Below are 22,061 nucleotides of genomic sequence, written 5' to 3'. Positions count from 1 at the left end.
GATCATGAACAAGGCAAGTGTATTCATATTCAACACAGTACTGGAAGTCCTAGCTAGAGCAATGAGACAAGACAAAGAAATAAATGCAAATAAGAAATAAAGAATTAAAATTTTCATTATTTGCAAATGATAAGATTTTTCACAGTTGGCCCTTGAATAACATGGCTTGAACTGCATGGGTCCACTTATATGCAGAATTTTTTAATAAATGTGTGTACTGTAGATTTATTTTCTTTTCCCTCTGATTTGCTTAACAATTTCTTTTGTTTTGTTGTAAGAATACAGTATATCATTTATACATATATATTACAGTGTAATATATATATTACCAACTATGTGTTAATTGGCTGTGTTATCAGTACTGCTCTAGTGAACTGTAAACCATTAGTAGTTAAGTTTTTGGGGAGTCAAAAGTAATACACAGATTTTTTTACTGGACAGGGCAGTATATACTCTATACTGCTTGTGGTGCAGTCACTGTGGAAAACAGGCAGTTTCTCAAAAAGCAAAATTTCAATTCTCATATGCTCCAGCAATTACACCCCTACTCCAAATAATTGAAAACAGAGATTTAAACAGCAACCAGGAGCACCTGGTTCAGTAGGTTACTACTGTGGCTCAGTAGGTTAAGTTTCTGTCTGCCTTGGGTTCAGGTCATGATTTCAAAGTCCTGGGATCAAGCACCTCATCAGGCTCCCTGCCTAGTGGTGAGTTGGCCTCCTCTCCCCTGCTCATGCTCTGTCTCTCTCCCTTCTCTCTCAATCAATCAATCAATCAATATTTTTAAAAAATATAAAAGAAATAAAAATAAAGTTACCAGATACCATGTTTATTGCAGCATTATTCATAATAGCCAAAAGATGGAAACAATCCAAATGTTCATCAGCAGGTAAATGGATAAACAAAATGTGATATATACATATAATGGAATATTTTTCAGCCATAAAAAAGGAATGAAGTTCTAACACATCATGGATGAAACTTGAAAACATTATGCTAAGTGAAATAGGCCAGATACAAAAGGACAAATGTTGTATGATTTATTTATATGAAATATACTAGGCATGTTGCTAGAAATAAAAAGAAAATTAGAGGTTACAGAGGCTGGACAGAGGCAGGAATGGGAGTTATTGCTTAATGAATTTCTCTTGGGGGTGATGAAAAGTTGTGGAGATAGAGGTAGTGATGATTGTACAACATTGTGAATGTCATTAATACCAATGAATTGCACACTTAAAAGATGATTAAAATGGCAAACTTTATGTTACATATTTTTATCACAATAAAATTTTTAGTAGATTGGTTAAATTCAGGCCAACTATTGGTTTAAGTTTCTAACAAACTTTGAATAAAAACTACCTCATAATAAGGCATGATTATCTCAACGTGGTAACATAGGTGAAACAGTAGAGGTACTCTTATCTCAAAGTACAATAGAAGAGTAATTCTCTTGCACTCTGCATCACAACCATTTAATTTTATTTTGAAAGTTCCAGCCAATGTAGAAAGACACAGATTGATTATTAAAATTATATATGTTAGATAGGAAGAACAAATTTATCACTGTTTTAATTTATATATATATATATATATATACACACATTTATTTTTAAGACAGAAAGTATGCTCAAGTTGATGAGGGAGGGGCAGAGGGAGGATCTTAATCAGGCTCCACCCCAAGCACAGAGCCTCATGCAGACTCAGTCTCAGGACCCTGAGATTATGACCTGAGCTGAAATCCAGAGTCAGACACTTAACCAACTGAGCCACTCAGGCACCCCATTTTAAAATATATTATATAAAACATCTAAAGAATCTAGCTAAAATATTAATTATTTATACCACAAAGCATCTTTTTCTTGTTGTATCTTGATGAATTTTTGGCATTATATCATGTTAAGAATTCATAATGCCAAATACTGTTATTTTATTAATGCAAAGCTATCACTTCCCTTTTACACAGATCTTAGTTGAAATAAACTATGGGTAATGTAATGTTCACTCACCGAATTAATTTTTACATACTAGTCAATATGTTTTTATATTATGTGATGACTGTCCAGAGAGTTATTTCCATATTTAATAATATTCTCTTTTCATTTATTTAAAATTATACCATGGGAACACACAATCATTCACATTTTTATCTTACAAAACAAAAAATCTTTTTACCTTGAAATTCTCTTGCTTCTTGTCTTTCAGTCTTACTTTGTAATTTCTCTTCTACAACAGCAGCCTTAATGACAAAAGTTATAATAAGTAATTTCAAATTTATATCTTGTAACTCTAATTACCTTCTTTCAGAGCAAGAACTTTTACTCATATCTACAACATCATTAGATAAATGTTTTACTTTTATGTATGAATGCATCAAATAAAAGCATGAAAACAATTAATGGATCTGAAAAGCATTTAGGAACATGTATGTGGAGGGAACCCAAGCTATATTGTGATCCTCCTCATAAATAATTGCAAATAAATCATGTTAATAATGATGATGATTCTAGTTTAGATTTATATATTAGTCTGATTCAATCTCTAGACTAACTCAAATGACTTATGAAATTATTTTTAAGGTCATTTTAATAAATTCTATGATAAAAATATATTGTAGATACATGTCAAATATATACAGCCCTTTTATCATCTTTTCTCCCAGTATTTTTGCTTTAAGAGTTTTCTAATCAGGGACACCTAGGTAGCTCAGTGGTTGAGCATCTTCCTTCAGCTCAGAGTGCGATCCTGGGGTCCTGGGTTGAATCACACATCAGCTCCCTGCAGAAAGCCTGCTTCTTCCTCTGCCTATGTCTCTGCCTCTCTCTGTATGTGTCTCATGAATAAATGAATAAAATATTAAAAAAAAAAAAGATTTTCCTAGTCAAATACTGTTTTAACAAAAGCAATTCTGATAATTTTCTAGGCATTGTTTAAGGAATATAAAATCATTTCAAAACAATGTTTCACAATTACCTATTTGAAAATATTTTTCTAGATGAACCTGAAATGATAATTTCTCTATCTCAGTTAGGAATTGTGTATCTTTTATCATTAAAACTCTAATCTAAGCCACAACTTCTTTGTTGATACAGCTTAGAATTTTTATGTAAAAATATCACTCTGATTCTCAAATATTACTTTAAACATCCTAAATATAAAACAGATTATATTAAAATATAAAATTTTATTACCTTTAAATAAGAAAATATTAATGAGTTTTAACATTTACTTAAAATATTAAAGGAGTCTAGCAATTCAAAGTACACAGCTTTCAAATTATTGTACTATATCTTACCTTTGAGATGTCACTACCCATTGGCTTTCTTTTAGTGAGAACAGAGGGTGAAATGAATGATGCTGTAGCTGTTTCACTCCCTTGAAGTGATGCTTTGCCAGACAGTAAATCTTCAATCTCCTTGTTTGATAATAGTCTTGTTAATGGTTTCTCATGGGTCTTTAATGGAAGCGTGTAGGATAAGTCTTTATCAGCTGAAACTTCATTTGAACTCCTTAAAAAAGCTGAACCATCTTGAGTGTTTAGGATCTGTGAAAGATCTGAAATAGCAGAGCTAGCTCTTTTCTTCTCTGAGCTTTAGAATTACAAAATATCTGGTATTAGATTATGTGAAGAACATTTTAAATTTTTAATTTAAGAATCATTTTAATAATCTATGAGAATATTAAATAGGCAATCATAATTATCCATTAATGAATGGTAATACAAATATGAAGTTGCTACTAGATAACAAGTTGAAGATAATATATCTTTTAGGAATTAAAATAGATATACAGAATTAAATAACTTTTAAAATACTTAACATAAGAGCTATTCAAGATCATAACAGGCACAGAACAAAAAATATTTGGTCACACAAAGTAGAACACAAGATGTTTTAGAAGATGCCCTTCAGTCACATTTATTCCAAAGTTATTTTTCCACAATTTCATTTCAGAATGAAAATAAAAATTTCTCTATAGCAGTTTTAATATTAAAAGATCACTGTCTTCTACCAGAGTCAATTTCCAAGCTCTGAGTTAGTTTTCTTCAAGGTAGTAAGTAATTATTCTTCACCAGTTGGCAGGCTCAGCTTATTAGGGGGCCAGGACTAGGGTAACCATATGTCATGGTTTGTCTACACAGTCCCAATTTATGCTTGTTCCAGCATTCCACTTTAGATGATAATTTAAAGGTCCAACTAGCTATGTTCTATAGAATTTGACATAGCTTTTCTGGTCCTATCAAATGCAAGAGAATTTGATGGTTCTTCACTTTATACAGCTATTATTCCAGTTAATATAATCTGCCTAAGGTTTGTTGCAGTGCCTAAAATAATTTGAATTTTGGTCATGCAGATGCAAAATTTTACAATGTAACTATTTCACTCATCCTAATCTGTTGGTTTGAGATGAATTTCCAACACCAGAGTTTGAATTATAAAAAAGAGGCATATGGAAGACAATTCTAGAACAAAAGTGTAAGATAATTGATGGTTAAAAAGACATCATTTATGAAAGACTTTTGTAGTAGTTATAAAACAGATTCCAATATTAAAGTTAAGGAGAAAAGATGGCTGCTTGTCATAAATCAAGGATATCTCAGCCTCAAACATGACTTAATAGTTTTATTATGCATTTGAATTTAAAATGACTAGTTATAAAATAGCCTAACACTCTTCTGGAAACCATTTTTGAAGATATATCCTAGAGGACTCATCATTTTTAGGCCATTGAAGCATAACAACTGTTCAAGTACATGATATAAATTGATGCTTTTTTTTACAAACATACCTGCAGCTATTAGTAGCTGCATGACCACTCATGTTACCACTATTACCACATAGCTATAAGTAGAAAGCAAAATACTTTTAAAGATTTTGAAATATTTATGAGGAGATATCATTAATCATTTGATTCTACTATAACAATAGAGGCAAATGATCCTACTATAACAATAGAGAAAATATGTGGCAATCTTGAGAACAAGCCTTAAATACAATACAAAGACTATAATACAAAGTTTGTTTATGACCATACTCCCACATGCAACATTCCCCATTTATACTGGCTTCTACAATCATAAAGGACAGTCATTGCATAACACCATAATACTCCTGAGGGAAGGGACAGGAAATGAAAAACACTATAAATTTATGCAAGCAGTACTGTATTCAAGCTCACACCAACCAAACAGACAGCTCTAAGAAGTGGAGACAGGCATACTTTCAAGGCCAGATGTTTGCTTGAATGATAAAAGAAAAGAAGAGGAAATGGAGGGAAAAGGAGGAGGAAAACAGAAGGAGGAGGAAGAGAAGAAAGGAGGAAGAGAATATAAAGTCTATGAAAGTCAGCCTATATTCACACATAAAATAATAATGATCGGCCCTATCCCCATTCTTTGGTAAATTATCAAAACAACCTAAATATATTTTATAAGTCTTGCTAAATGTGCATCATTTGTCATTCACTTGTGATTAAGATTCTTTCTAGCCATCACTCTGTGCTAAAAACTTACAATATAATAGTATACTTATAAGCATGTATTTCAACAGCTTTGATATAAGAATGTTGATAGCATTCTACATGACAGTCTTCAACGCCACTGAAGTGATATAAAGAATACATCTACTCTTGCTTGCAAAAGTATTTGTTAATCTGAAGATCTGAGCATTCTATCCTTTTTTCACCAAGCAAATAGATATGTAAAGGCAAATCTGTTATGCATATCATTAGACACCCTTTTAACACATTGTCATCCAGACAAAATGGATGATTCCTCAACCTGTCCTGAGTTGTCTGTTTCTATTCCAACACCTTCTATTTCTCAGCTTTCCTTATTAACTTTAACTCCAACCATTTTCTAAATTGTCAACACAATTCCCAAGGCATTTCCCTCCTCCCTTAGGAAAAAAAAAACTCTCTTTTAAGTATTGATACATACACTGAATAATGGAAATATAGAGGAGAATGGATTTGATATTATCTTCAATAATAGAATATGTAGAATGCATTTATATATATAAAGAAAACAAAAGAGCTAGGATTCAAAGTGTGTAGTACAACCTTAAATGTTTCTAAAAATTAACTTTAGAAGAAAATTTCAATATAATGAATGTAAAATTAACATTCAAAAACTATCATATCTTGATAGTTTTAAAGATTATATTATTATTGGTCAAATTCTTCATAGTGATTAGTTTCAGGCTCCTCAACTAAAAAGGAACTCAAAAAGTTTTGAAAAGATTTGATAAAAATGCAAATGATTAAAAGCCTGGAAAAATAAAATGTTAAGATACTTAGGATTATTTCACCTAGAGAAAATAAGGCTGGTCTACTTAGAAATAGTTTGTAAATGTGTAAACATATCTTATACTGAAAATGTTTATAGCTATTGTTATTCCTGAAATAATTAAAAATAGGACTTAAACTATAAAATAAGGAAATTATATGAAACAGAAAGGGGAAACTATTCTAGGAAATAAACTAGAAAAACAAATTATTGGTTAATGAGAGTGATATACATATTTTCTCTTGCATGGCCCTGGATATTTCCATTTCTCCAGCCAGTAGCTTGGCAGAGATTCTCAAAATCTTTCACTGATACTTACAAAATTGGACTATGAACTCCCTCCACACACTCTTTTATTGACACATCTACTGCCCCTTCATCAGGGAATTTTGCAGTTACAGAATCATCTATTTTTCTCTGCACCCCTCCCAATTTCTCTATAAATATATAAACTAGTATGTGACTGGGATCCTTACCCTAGAGCACTTTCCATTATCCATCAAGTTGTCTCTAGCCCAAACATTTCCCTGTGCAAAACAGAGCTTGGAATATTACATGTGTTCTGCTTCTATTCTGCTTATAAGGTTTTTTCAATAAATACTATTTTATTGTAACAAATTACATTGTATATTTAGTTGTATATGACTTGTCTGGATATTACAGCCTTTGAAAATAGAACTAGTTTGATTGGGCCACCACTGAGGTGAGAAATAAATCCCCTGGAAGCCTTATATCAGACAACCTATTGAGTTGGAATGGCCAAAATCTCAGTGGCCATATTATATATAGTCACAAAAGCCCCAGAGAGGCAAATTACTTAACCAAACTAGAATGACAAGAGCTCAGGTAGCCCCAGAGATATGGGATACCATAACCTCTAAGTAGGTAGGATAGTTGCATAGTCCACAGACTAATGAAACCTGAAATGGGAAGATTTCTCTATAAAAGAAAAATCTGGAGCAATAAACTTATAAATAGGTGGCTACAGTACCTTACTAAGGGAAGTCAAAGAGGCTAGGTCAGCAAAGCCTAGAGAAATTGTGACTGAGAGTCAAGCCAATACTAAAACCTGAAAAGGACTTAAAACAGGACAGAGAAGAGACTTTATGGTTGGCCTCTTTTGCAACAAAGGGAGGAATACTATCAAGCTGATACAAAATTTGGAATGATCTTAACAGAGTTACACAGATAAGACAAACTGAAATGGAGCCCTGTCCTTTCTGGCTCTCTAGAGAGTAAGACCTCAAGTATTGCTAAACTTACTATATACTCAATATTACATGATGTGTAAAAAGGAATTAACAAAAAAAAAAAAAAAAAAAGAATGAACATAGCAGGGCTAAGACTTTTATCCTTAACATAGGCCTGTTTACAAGATTGACCCATGAGTGGCATCCAGGAGTTACCAGGGTTTCCATTATCCCTAGAATTGATAAAAGTGGCTGATTGTGCCCAAACTGTAAATATCATTTATGCTGAACATTTGCTTTCCTTCTGGGAATATGGGGTTTTGGTACACGGTAGGAACAGGGTGTCTACAAGACCAGCTACCAGTAAAATCTCTAGGTACTGAGTCTCTAATGACCTTAACTAGTAGACATCTCATGTGTTGCTACAAAGAAAGGACTCTTGGATGTTTGTACCCAGTGTCTTCCAAACTTTGCCCTACGTGTCTTTTCCCTTTAGTGATTCTGCTTTGTAAACTTTTACTATAATATCATAATGACTATGTTCTGAGCCCTGTAAGTCTTCCCAAATCAGTATACCCCTAGGGTGGCTTTGGGGATTCCCCAATACAGTTGGCATCATGATCAGGGAAAGTTGCAAAGAAAAAGTGTTAAGGGGATTTTGCTGCCAATGGTGGCTTGGAATTTAAATTCTTTGGCTATTGAAAACAGGACAAGATTCCATAATTAATTGTTTTTGCCTATCAGAAGCTCTGGAAAAAGAAGGGCACCAGGAGCAAGAGAGACAATCTCTAAATAAAGATACACTTTTGGTGTTTTAAACAGCGGTTTTTTGGTTGTTAATAAGCTCTTGTAAAATCAGACATTTGATCGTTAGTGACGATGATGATTTTCTGGCCTGATGTGCATATGTTTGAGTGAATCATTTTGTACTCTAAGACTGACAAAGTAGGTTTGGTAACACCTTCATTGCCATTTGGACTAGTAATGGGGCTCTCTCCACGGCATCTCAGCTTTGCTATTAATTAAAAAAATAATTATTAAAGAAAAAAGCTAACTCACAGATCCTAATTGCCTGGACCTGACTCAGCTGAAACCTGACACTGTCTGCTATGGACTATTTCAGCCTCAGCATGGGTTATTCTAAAGAATGAAAAGCAGACTTAATCAGACTCTGAGACAGCTCCAGATTTAGGACACCTGTCTTTGAGGTGTCCTAAACTCCAAAAACATCATGTATGCAGACTGCACCATGTAGATCACATATCCACAGACAAGAGCTTGTTCTCTGACGAAACCATCTTAAATTCAGCTGCTGATCTACTCTGTATACAGAGACTAACTATATTCCTCACTTTCCCTGATGAAAGCTACAAGTTGGGGGAGGGCACATCTCAAGGAATGTGGCCACTGCATGCTTTTAACAAAATCTCAACTCCCTTTCTAGTTGTTGATTATTGTGTTTGACTTGCTAGATTCATTGTAGTTTGCAAAAATGGACTGATACTCTGACTCTACATCGCTCACCTGTCTCCTAGTATACACATTTTAGTAAGTCAGTTTGACTTTTAAAAGGATGTGTTCCCACAAAGAAATTGATTTCTTTTTTCTAGGCTGCTCACTGGATAAATGATCAGAACAAAAGGGATGGGAAGTTATGTAAATCCATTTTGAAATTTTTGAAAATTCAGAATTTGTCCTGATCAATTCCTAAACATTTGTATCTTTCTGATTAAGATATATAAAAGTGCTTTACTGCAAAAGTGCTTTTGTCCTTCTTGCACACTTTGACTGGCCTCCAGCCAAAAGATCTGGATGGAAGTAGAACATGATTCAGAAAAAATATAAAGTTTTAATTACTGAATGAAAACACCTGATAAAAAACAAAACCTCAGGAACTTGGGAGGCACTAAGGAGGGAGAGGGAACTAATAATCTTTGTTTTTCAAAATTGTTCCAAAGGTTTCCCCCTCTTCCTGAAGGAAAATGCCTTATGCTGCATTTCCAAGCTGCTGAGAGCACTTTGAATTCAAACTGACTGCTGAAATGACATGATATTCTACGTGGAAAACCCCAAAATTGCTAGAACTCATACAGCAATTTGACAATGTGGCAGGATATAAAATCAATGTACAGAAATCAGTTACATTTCTACATATTAACAATGAGACAAAAGAAAGAGAAATTAAGGAGTCAATCCCATTTACAATTGCACCAAAAACTGTAAGATACCTAGGAATAAACCTAACTAAACAGGTAAAGGATTTATACTCTGAAAGCTATAGAACACTCATGAAAAACATTGAGGAAGACACAACGAATGGAAAAGCATTTCATACTCATGGATTGGAAGAAAAAATATTGTTAAGATGTCTATGTTACCTAGAGCAATCTATAAATTCAATGCAACCTCTATCAAAACACCATCAACTTTTTTTTACAGAACTGGAACAAATAATCCTAAATTATGTATGGAACCACAAAAGACTCTTAATACCAAAGGAATGTTGAAAAAGTAAACCAAATATGGTGGCATCACAATGCCGGGCCTCAAGTTGTATTACAAAGCTATGATCATCAAAACAGTGTGGTACTGGCACAAAAACAGACACATAGATCAATGGAACAGAGTAGAGAATCCAGAAGTGGACCCTCAACTTTATGGTCAACTAATATTCAATAAAGGAGGAAAGACTATCCACTGGAAGAAAGACAGTCTCTTCAATAAATGGTCCTGGGAAAATTGGACATCCACATGCAGAAGAATGAAACTAGACCACTCCCTCTCACCATACACAAAGATAAACTCAAAATGGATGAAAGATCTAAATGTGAGACAAGATTCCATCAAAATCCTAGAGAAGAACACAGGCAACACGCTTTTTGAACTCGGCCACAGCAACTTCTTGCAAGATACATCCACGAAGGCAAAAGAAACAAAAGCAAAATTGAACTATTGGGACTTCATCAAGATAAGAAGCTTTTGCACAGCAAAGGATACAGTCAACAAAACTCAAAGACAGAAAACCTACAGAATGGGAGATGATATTTGCAAATGACATATCAGATAAAGGGCTAGTTTCCAAGATCTATAAAGAACTTATTAAACTCAACACCAAAGAAACAAACAATCCAATCATGAAATGGGCAAAAGACATGAAGAGAAATCTCACAGAGGAAGACATAGACCTGGCCAACGCGCACATGAGAAAATGCTCCGCATCACTTGCCATCAGGGAAATACAAATCAAAACCACAATGAGATACCACCTCACACCAGTGAGAATGGGGAAAACTAACAAGGCAGGAAACCACAAATGTTGTAGAGGATGCGGAGAAAAGGGAACCCTCTTACACTGTTGGTGGGAATGTGAACTGGTGCAGCCACTCTGGAAAACTGTGTGGAGGTTCCTCAAAGAGTTAAAAATAGACCTGCCCTACGACCCAGCAATTGCACTGCTGGGGATTTACTCCAAAGATACAGATGCAGTGAAACGCCGGGACACCTGCACCCCGATGTTTATAGCAGCAATGGCCACAATAGCCAAACTGTGGAAGGAGCCTCGGTGTCCATCGACAGATGAATGGATAAGAAGATGTGGTTTATGTATACAATGGAATATTACTCAGCCATTAGAAATGACAAATACCCATCATTTGCTTCAATGTGGATGGAACTGGAGGGTATTATGCTGAGTGAAATAAGTCAATCGGAGAAAAACAAACATTATATGGTCCCATTCATTTGGGGAATATAAATAATAGTGAAAGGGAATATAAGGGAAGGGAGAAGAAGTGGGTGGAAATATCAGAAAGGGAGACAGAACAGAAAGAGTCCTAACTCCGGGAAACGAACTAGGGGTGGTGGAAGGAGAGGAGGGCGGGGGTGGGGGTGAATGGGTGACAGGCACTGAGGGGGGTACTTGGAGGGATGAGCAATGGGTGTTATTCTGTATGTTGGCAAATTGAACACCAATAAAAAATAAATTATTAAAAAAATTTAAAAATAAAATTAATTTCAAAGAGTATAATATTTTAAGTAAAGATAAAAACCAAGTTGTTTTATTATACTGAATTTAGAATTGCTGATTTTCCAATAAAAGTTAGAGAAATAATATTTTTAAATGCTTTACCTCTTGTCAGTTGGGCTTCCATTTGGGATGCTTGAGATCTGTGATAAAGAATGCTAAATTTAAATACACAAACATGAACATTAAATGTTCACATTAAATTATTTAGAAAAGTATCATTCAAAGTAGGTTTTTAAATATGACAACTTTGTAAGATTAAGGTGTCAAAAAAGCTAAGAAATTATCATACCTAGCACTAGAAGAAACATTGTAGAAGATGAACTACTACCAAAATTATATTTCTAAATGACTGCAAAGGTTTTACATTTATAGTAAATAAAAATTATTTTAAACATATCTATTATATAATTATCTTTTTAATATTCTTTTTGATGCACCTATAATTCAAATGCCAATAGTATATTAACATGATGGTACTAATACATAGTGTACTAATATGATAGTGTTTTTTAATTTAAAAAATTTGCAAAAGTATATTGAGAATGCATGCTCAAAATTTCCTTATTAGGGTGTATGATCAAAACTGGTGACATCAAGAGTGTGATTTTATTAATAGCTTACCCCTTGGGAAGATAACATATTTTCCCGTAGCATATTGTTGATTCTAGATTTTTATCCCAGACCTGAATTTTACCTAGCTCAACTTCTTTCATACAGAGATTAGCTAGCCTTATCCTTACCCATCTGTGTTAAAGACTTCTAATGTTCATCAAACTAATTTTCTTTTCTTAAGGCACATTACTGGTCTACATTTCTCAATCCTTCCTGTAGTTAAATGTGGTAAATTAATTATGAGATAAAATGATGTGTGCCATAAGCCTGGTCAATGAAAACTGACTCATTGCCTCATGTTTGGTCTCCCATCTTCTTTTCTGGTAGCTAGATGTCTATTCCCAATGTGGCCAGGAAGCCAATGTAAGATGGCAAAACTTCCATATGCCAGGATACCTGAATGACCCTGGAAAGCAGGACTCCCTAACACAAACACAGACTCTGAACTTCCTGGAAGTACTTACATGAGGAAATAAGTTTCTATGGTATGTGAGCCATTACCATCATGGGCCTATATGTGACAAGAGTTAGTCTATATATTAAGTAATATACCACCATAGGTTTTCAGATGGACTATGAAGATAACTAGAACTAAATGATGATAAAACCTAACATTCACATAGTGCTTCATGATATACAAAAGCATTTGATAAACATTATCTCATTTTATTCTAACATATTTATAAAGTATCATCCTCCATTTACTAGGGGTTTTATGGAAAAATATGTTCAGTTCCTGGCACATAGAAATGATAATAGGTCTTACTCTAACTTATAATTTAAAAAAGACTACTATTGGGGCACCAGGGTGACTCAGTGGTTGAGCATCTGTCTTTGGTTCAGGTCATGATCCCAAAGTTCCAGGATCAAGTTCCGCATTGGGCTCCCTGCATGGAGCCTGCTTTTCCCCCTGCCTGTGTCTCTGCTTCCATCTCTGTGTCTCTCATGAATAAGCAAATAAAATCTTTAATAAAAAAAAAAAAAGAGAGAGACTACTATCCCAATAAGTAACTTTAAAAACAGATACAAAACCAAAGAGCGACTACTTTTTTAAGGATGTTATTAAGATGTATATCTGACAGACATGTGTAATGTAATCTAATGTCCAGTAGTAGGAGTTCTAAATATTTTTCTTTCACTCCTTTCCAAGTTTCTATCACCAGTAGCACAGGATGATAAACTGGCTTCCCTATGAAGCCAGGCCTAAGAGCACTGGGAGCATGCTACCTCACTTGAGAACACCCTCTTTTGATATTAGCAATATCACATCTCCACAGCCAAACAAGGCATTGTAATATCTAAGACATCTAGCTATATCAGCAAAAGAAAAGAAATATATTTAGAGTTATAATATATAGGTAAGATCTTATGAATTATAGGATCAATACCAAGCAAGTCTCTTCTTTCTGACAATTGAAGACCAAACTTCTTAATTTAGCATTCAGTTCAAGATTTTTCACAATCTCATATCAATCTATTTGTAGGCAGCCTCAAAAATAGTTCCCAGTGATCCGTGTTTCCTGGTATTCATGCCTGTTGTATTCCCCTCCCTTGTATTTGGGCTGGCCCTTGTGACTACCTGTAGTTCAAATGAACAAGATATGGCAAAAGTGATAGAGTATCACTTCTGAGATTAGATTCTACCATCCTCCGTCCATGTTGGTTTCCCTCTCTTTCTCCTTGTTTCTACCCTTGCTTCTATGTTGTAAGTAGCCTTATTGAGATACCTCCCTGCCAGGAACTGATGTCTCTAAACAACATCCAGCAAATATCTGAGACCTAACAATAGTTACATGAGTGTATATTGAGTCCAGAAGTATATCTGCCAACAGTTAGGTCTTGAGACAAATGCAGCCAAGGCCAACATTGATAAAGATTCTTTGAAAATCTGGTTTTACCAGATTTTTTTTTACTGCCCAGTTCTTGTTTTTCTTTGACCATGTTGCTGTGGCTCAGATAGGATCAGGTTCATCACTGGACTCCAAAACACTCAATCAGAACCTCAATTTTTACACATTTTTGAAGTCTTTGTCTTCACTCCTGACTGATTGATTCAGGGTCCATTCATGAGTCCAACTCTTAAACCATTGTTCCATGCAAATATCATATCCACTGAGGCTAGAAGGGACAGATTTTGATTTTTAAAATTCTGAGTATATCTAGAATCTGGTTAGAGTCTCAGATAAATGGAGGCTGGATTAGAGTTCCAGACTTCTCTCTTTGTAAGAGACTTATCTGTAAGGACCAAAAGCTATGTTTGAGTCCTAAGCTTTTGGTTCAAGTATAAAAGTATCATTAATTAAGAACATGGGAACTTCTCAATCAACTGAAAACCTTTGAAACCTTTATCTTCCCCTCACTACTGCTTCTCTTTCCTCTTTTTCACTACAGCTCTCTTGAATCCTTTGGTATGCTCCTCTTCTTCTTCTTTTAATAATAAATTTATTTTTTATTGGTGTTCAATTTGCCAACATACAGAATAACACCCAGTGCTCATCCCATCAAGTGCCCCCCTCAGTGCCCATCACCCATTCACCCCCACCCCTCACCCTCCTCCAGTGGAACAATCCACAAAAACAAGGACTGAATAGATATCATGATGACACTAAACTCATATCTTTCAATAGTAACTCTGAACGTGAACAGGCTTAATGACCCCATCAAAAGGCGCAGGGTTTCAGACTGGATAAAAAAGCAGGATCCATCTATTTGCTGCTCATTTTACAAGAGACTCATTTTAGACAGAAGGACACCTACAGCCTGAAAAAATATGCCCCTCTTCAACAACCAACCTCCCTCATCCTTCTGCCTACCTTTCCAGACTACCCCTTTCCCACTTCAACCCCTCAGTTCCCTGTAATCACTTGAACTTTAGGCTCCCACAGCCCCAATGAAGAGATGGGTCAAGAGACTCAGACCCCCAAAAGCAACTACTTCAGACCAAAAAGAGAGAAAGAGGCTATTTGAAAACAAAATTGGTACTTTGTCCACTTGAATGAGCCAGATAGCTACTAAGTATCTCCTTAGTCACTCAACTAAAATTTAGTTCACACCTCCATAAGATTACATATCAGGGCAGAAAAAGTCTCTAAAGTCTTCTCCACAAATATTGGCAAACATGTAACCTTAGCTTGTCGCATTTGCCAGAAACACAATTCGAATAAAAACATAAAATGGAAAAAAGATGAGAGATAACTCTTTCATATGAACCAGTTGAGTTTGTATTACAATGTTTTACTGACTCAAAGCTTAAACTTTAATGAAAGCTATAAGATTTCTTTTTACATCTATTTGTATGCTCATTTATATGTGTGTGTATTATATACGTGTGTTAATTTTTCCCCAAATGGTATCACCAAATTACTAAAAAAAAAAAAAAAAAAAAATCTCTTAAAGGAGTTCTATTCAAATTTGCTTAGAGATAAACGAGTGCTGACATAAATTAAGTACTTCTAAGACAACTTCCAAAAACTAACACAAATGTTTCAGTGGTTTTAATTTTTTTGGATTCATATGATTTGAAATAATATTTGGTAAATAAAGCTCATTATTAATTTGTTGTTAAATAAAAGCAGGCATAAATTCAGAGTTGTCAGCTTTGACACATGCAGATGTACAATTTTTTCTGCCTACGCTCACTAGTCAAACAAGCTTATGCTATAGCTGTTTACAATTATAAAACTATAAATCCAACCAAAAAACAAAATGTGCTATAAAAATGAATTGCTTCAAAGTCACAGGATATAAAAATCAATGCATAGAAGTCTGTTGCATTTCTATACACTAACAATGAAACAGAAGAAAGAGAAATTAAAGAGTCAATCCCATTTACAATTGCACCAAAGCCCATAAGATACCTAGGAATAAACCTAACCAAAGAAGTAAAGGATCTATACTCTAAAAACTACAGAACATTTAGGAAAGAAATTGAGAAAGACACAATGAAATGGAAAAACAATCCATGCTCAGGTACTGGAAGAATAAATGTTAAAATGTCCATGATGCCCAAAGCAATCTGTACATTCAATGCAATCCTTATCAAAATACCATGAGCATTTTTCACAGAGCTGGAACAAATAATCCTAAAATTTGTATGGAACCAGAACAGACCTCAAATAGCCAAAGGAATATTGGAAAAACAAAAACAAAAACAAAAAAAAAAACCAAAAAAAACCAAGGCTGGAGGCATCACAATTGCAGACTTCAAGCCAAACTATAAAGTTGCAATCATAAAAATGGCATGGTACTGGCATAAAAACAGACATATAGATCAATAGAAAAGATCAGAAAATGCAGAAATGGACCCTCAATTCTATGGTCACAAATCTTCAACAAAGCAGGAAAAAATATCATCCAATGGAAAAAGAGATAGTTTCTTCTTCAATAAATGGTGCTGAAAAAAATTGGACAGCCACATACAGAAGAATGAAACTGGATTCTTTCTTATGCCATAAACAAAAATAAATTCAAAATGGATGGGACTACTGGGTGGCTCAGCGGTTCAGCATCTGCCTTTGGCTCAGGGCGTGATCCTGGGGCCCTGGGATCAAGTCCCACATACGGATGCCTGCATGGAGACTGCTTCTCCCTCTGCCTGTGTCTCTGCCTCTCTGTGTGTCTCTCATGAATAAATAAAATCTTTTTAAAAAATTCAAAATGGATGGAAGACCTAAATATGAGACAGAAATCCATCAAAATCCTAGAGAAGATCACAGGCAGCCACCTTTTTGATCCCAGCCACAGCAACTTCTTGATAGACACATCTCTAGAGATAAGGGAAACAAAAGCAAAATTTAACTGTTCAGGCTTCAGAGGGAAGTTTAATTATGTTTATGTAGTATGCTAAATCATGTGGAAAGTATTGTCAAGTAAGTGAGAATAAACCTTTCTAGGCTAAATGTGTATGGAATATATGTTACTAATATCAGTATTCCAGAAATTGCTTGAAGTTCATAAAAATTTGTCAGTACCTTCATTATCTGCTTATTATGTTAAAATATTTTATGTCACAGAAATAACCAAATTTCCTTGTCAATTCCATTATAATGAATTCTCATTAGATTTTTACCTTGACCATTTTGTCACTTATCATTCACAGGCAGTTACTGTTTTACTTTTATTCTTTTCCAAAAGTGTTTATAATCAGCTACAGGTAAGAATGCACCATGATGGTACCACTTGAATAACTTTGAGACCATGCCACTGGACTAATAAGAATTTCCAGAACTAATAAAAAAGCTAATGGATTCATAAATTGCTAACACAAGATCAAGTAGAACAAGAATTGATTAGGGCTAAATCAACTAATGAGAATGATTTTTTTTACGATGATCCTCTGAAACATAGCTACTTCCTTAATACTTTTTTCCAGATTTAAGGAAATATTCTTTTCTATTCTCTTAAGCTATCCATAAATTGCAACAATTTGGTGAAGTATACTTTGTGAACAAAGACAAAGCAATTACTTTTTTTCTATCTGATTCCTCTGAATTTGGAAACTCTTAATGAGTATTATCTCTATGGCAATATAGTTATTTGCATAAATAATCTGTTTTCTTTGAAACAGAACACAATTGGAAACATTGGTTATGTTACCAAAACTTTGACTGGAAGGTTACATTTGAGAATGATATAAAAAAATCAGTCATGACCAGACAACTTTAAAGAACTAAGGTTGATTTTATGGAGCCAGTAAAGCTCTCCTTCAAAAACTTGCCTGGTATCTTGCTTATATGGTTTCTGACCATACAGGTGAATAAGGAAAGTCACTTTCAGGCACTTCCTGAACCTCAGGATATCTTGGAGACCTCTAGAAAAGAAGAACTCATCCAAGTCTATAAACATTGCCTGTGAAGCCTAATTGAGAATCCTTGTCTTGGCTTCCTAGCCTTGAGAGGTATTTTATTTTATTTCTTTTATTATTTTATTTTATTTATTATTTTATTTTATTTTTTTAAAGATTGTATTTATTTATTCATGAGAGGCACAAAGAAAGAGGCAGAGATGTAGGCAGAGTGAGAAGCAGACTCCCCGCAGGGAGCCCAATGTGAGACTCAATCCCAGGACCTTAGGATCTCCACCTGAGCCAAAGGCTGATGCTCAACCACTGAGCCACCCAGGCATCCCCCTTAAGAGGTTTTTAAAAGTCCAACCTGAAATTCCTTATGAAAAATTCCAGCAAAGCAAATGCAAAGACCTATGTGGTCAATCACTATTCTTGCTGCATTTACATAAATAATTAGGCCAATTTTAATGAGACTAGATTTATTTTGCAAATGAATCAGTCTTACTTTATCTTTGATAGAACTAGGAATTATCACAGATAAATTATTTTTTAAATAAAAAACATACCCTTGTGGGTATTTAATTCTAGTCCTATTCATTGTCTTTAAGTTTTTATTATCTACCTTTAAACTGAACTAAGTCCTGAATTCTAGTTTCCTCCAATATCTGGCTACAACTTTCCAAATTAATGTTTCCAATTTTTCTGCCTTTAGACTTGAAATCATTGAGAATAAGAACTGCCCACTTCCTGAAGGTCTCCAAGCTGAAGCTGGATGATTTGATATAAACTACAAGAAAATCACCATGACAGACTCATGCCAGATTGTGAATGGGCAGCTGTCATGCCTGCTGGTGTATGGACCTCTTATAAAGTTCACTGGAATACCCAATGCCATCACCACAGATATTCAAATCACACCAAGAAATCCATTGCAGTATTGGATTGCCATCCTCACTCCATCATCTAAAGCCCAATGTCTAGAAACCTTGACTGGCTTCCCTCTAGATTCAGAAACTAAGTTCTTAACTATTAATCTTTGTTTTTGCTTTCATAAAAACTTTTGTCAGTAAATGCCTTACCGCTAGCACTATCAAGCAAATAGTCTTAACTACCAAGTCCTAACAGATGATTCAGTTAGTCCTTAATGAACCAAACAAGAAAGATGACCAAACAAGAAATGGACTTATTGTTACAAAGAAAGAACATCACGCCTTTCCTTGAACACAAGAGAGAACTAATAAAGATTTTCTTGATCAAACGTTAGTTAGGTTCCTGAACCTTCTCCTAGGCCTATCTGTGCACTTCCTTTTAAAATACAATTTTAGTAAGAACCTTGATTGGCCAATTTAGCAACAGTCCCCCATTCTCCATAATTGATCTCCCTCAATACTTAATCACATTCCTCATCCTCCACTATCCCTTAGGTGATACCTGATTGCCCTGGCCTATCCTCAGCAAAGATCTTGTTAGGTTAGTTCAGCCAGAATCTCCCTTACATTCCCAAATGTTTCCTCTTAGAATTTTCCACTGTCCACCAGCCTACTCTTTGGCTATAAATTTCTACTTCCCCATGGTGTATTAGGAGTTAAACACAGTTGTATACTGAGGTCTCTTTTCTCCTATTGCAGTGACTTCGAATAAAATCTGTTTTTACCTCTTACTGCCCAGCTCTTTTTTTTTTTTTTAAATAACACCTTGATTGCATCTTTGTAAAAGACCATGAACCCGAGGACTTAGCTAAGCCTTCTTTCTGGACTCCTGACTCACAGATATTATGAAATAATGCATGTTTGTTTTCTAAGCCACTAAGTTGTGGAGTAACTAATTATGCACCAAAAGATAACAGAGATTTTTTGTTACTAATTCATTTTTTAACCCGGTGAATTTTAGGAAACAAGGGAGGGAGAAATAGTGTTGAAAACAAAGAGAACATATTATACAAAACCATGAAGGTAACAGAACACATGGTGTCTTCCATTAACTTAAGGAAATTCAGTGTAGCTGAAACATAAATGTGTGTGTGTATGTGCGCACACGCGTGAGCACACATGTGTGCTTATGTAGTCATCTGCAATGAATGGGCTGGGGAATGCTAATTAAAAATGAGGCTGGCATCTCAGGAAAGGATCAAATCTGACAGAACCTTAGCCCACAACTGGTAATTTGTACTTCAACCAAAGAATAATGTGAACCATTAAAGATTTTAGGCAAGAAGGCTCACATAAATAGATTTCAATCTGAAAGATGACTAGACATCAACATATAAACTGGACTAAAGACTAAACTCTGGAGAAAGGGAAAGCATTTAGAATCCTGGTGGCTTCCTGGGAATTGTTAATGAAACTGGGAAAAAGGGACAAAATTTTAGGGCTAATAATTGGACCGAGTAAAAAAAAAACACCAGAGGAAACAAAAAATGATTCCCATGAGGGGGGAAAAAAAAAACGAACAGACAAAAAAAACTATTCCCAAGATTCTAGTTTCAGCAATTAGATGTATGAGGATGGCAGAAAATTGTGACTACTAGGAGAAGCAGCAGTCTAAGAAGAAAGTAATTAGTTTATTTTAGGACATGATGAATTTTAGATGCTGTGGACCAATCTAGTAGGTAAATTCAGCTGGGCTGATAGATAATAGGTCAGGAAATTAGGTGATATCTACACTACACAGATAAGATTTATTTTTCACTTGAAACCATAAAAATATATAATACATGCTCAGAAAGAATATGGGGAATAAAAAGAGAATCCAGGACCCAGAGAAATACCAAGAGTTAAAGAACAGACACCAAAGAGGAGACCAAAACATAGTACCAGAAAAACATAGAGAAAACCAAATAATTATTCTATCTCTAAAACAAAATGCAGAGAAGCTGCTAGGAAGATGGTAGAGTAGGAGGACCTTGGGCTCATTTTCCTTGATGTGACCACCTGTAGAAGACTCACATCAGCATAAATAACCCAGGAAGCCACACAAAGACTGGCAGAACAGACTCTCTGTAGCCAGGCATAGACAAGAGGCCACAGTGAAATGGATCCACCCCCCTCCAACATGCTCTTGGCAAAACCAACAAAGCAGTGCTACAAGCCTGGCAGTGGGCAAGCATCCCAGAAAAGGGTCAATACCACTCCAAGTGAGTCTTGCTCCAGGAAGAAAGGAAGATAACCACACCATTCTGACTGCAAACCCAGCAGTGGGCTGGAGGTAGGCAGCTGGTCTGACTGCAGGCCCCACCCATCAATAAAACCACTCAGAGGACAACACAGAGAAAATACCCTGCAATTTTGTGCTACTTCATCTTTGGCAAACACCTGGTCTGACTCAACTCAAGCACAAGGCAGCCCTGGACTGGCCCATTGACACCACAGGCACCCACAACAGGCAGAGAACCATGGCAGACTGGACTGAAGGTAAATACAGCTTGGCCACAATAGTAGGACATCCCTATAGCAACACACATAGGAGACATCCCTGAAGCATCATTTTCTGGACAAAAGGAAACTGTGCACTGTGGGGCACAAGAGTCTTCTTCATAAAGCCACTACTTTCAAGTGTGGGAGACAAAGCTGACTTTCCTAACACATATAAACAGACACAGCAATAGACAAAATGAGGAAACAGAGGAATATGTCCCAAAAGAAATAATGGAACAAAATCATAGCAAAGACCTAAACAAAATGAAAATAAGTAATATGCCTGATGGTGATTTTAAAGTAACACTCATAAAGATACTTGCTTGATTTGAGAAAGGAGTGCAGGACTTCCACGAGACTTTCCACAAAGAGATGAGATCTAAAAAAGAAACAATTGGAAACAATAAACTCACCAAGTGAAATAAAAAATAGATTATCTGGAATAAGTAGTAAACAAAAAGAAGTATAACGGTTCAGCAACCTGGAGGACAGAGTAATGAAAAGTAATCAAGCTAAGTAGATATGAGGGAAGAAAAACACACAAAATGAGAATAGACCCAGGGAACTCAGTGACACGTCAAGCATAATAACAGTTACATGGTAGGGATCCCAGAAGGAAAAGAGAGACAAAAGGGGGCAGATTCGTTTGAAGAAATAATAGCTGAAAACTTCCTGAATTTGGGGAAATAAACAATATCCAAATCCAGGAGGCACACAGAGCCCCCAGCAAAACCAACTCAAAGACGTCTTC

The 22,061-nt window shown here is 35.2% G+C and overlaps 1 protein-coding gene across 13 annotated transcripts in view; it reads right to left on the bottom strand.

Annotated features, from left to right (window-relative positions):
• The window catches only part of CCDC7 (coiled-coil domain containing 7), a 383,481-nt gene that overhangs the window by 238,367 nt on the left and 123,053 nt on the right, over positions 1-22,061 (bottom strand). For 9 of the 13 annotated variants that reach the window (XM_077896533.1, XM_077896532.1, XM_077896535.1 and 6 more), the window contains 3 exons: positions 11,603-11,640; positions 3,293-3,587; positions 2,173-2,236 (listed from right to left, as the gene is read on the bottom strand). In XM_077896533.1, coding sequence (XP_077752659.1) covers positions 2,173-2,236; positions 3,293-3,587; positions 11,603-11,640 — 397 coding nt within the window. Of the gene's footprint in view, positions 1-2,172; positions 2,237-3,292; positions 3,588-11,602; positions 11,641-21,648; positions 21,690-22,061 lie in introns of those variants that run through there. The other 4 variants (XM_077896543.1, XM_077896545.1, XM_077896542.1 and 1 more) reach the window with 4 other exon arrangements.

Source organism: Canis aureus, chromosome 5 (assembly GCF_053574225.1).
Source record: "Canis aureus isolate CA01 chromosome 5, VMU_Caureus_v.1.0, whole genome shotgun sequence".
NCBI classification, from domain to species: Eukaryota; Metazoa; Chordata; class Mammalia; order Carnivora; family Canidae; genus Canis; species Canis aureus.
This window is presented reverse-complemented; position numbering and strand designations above follow the sequence as displayed.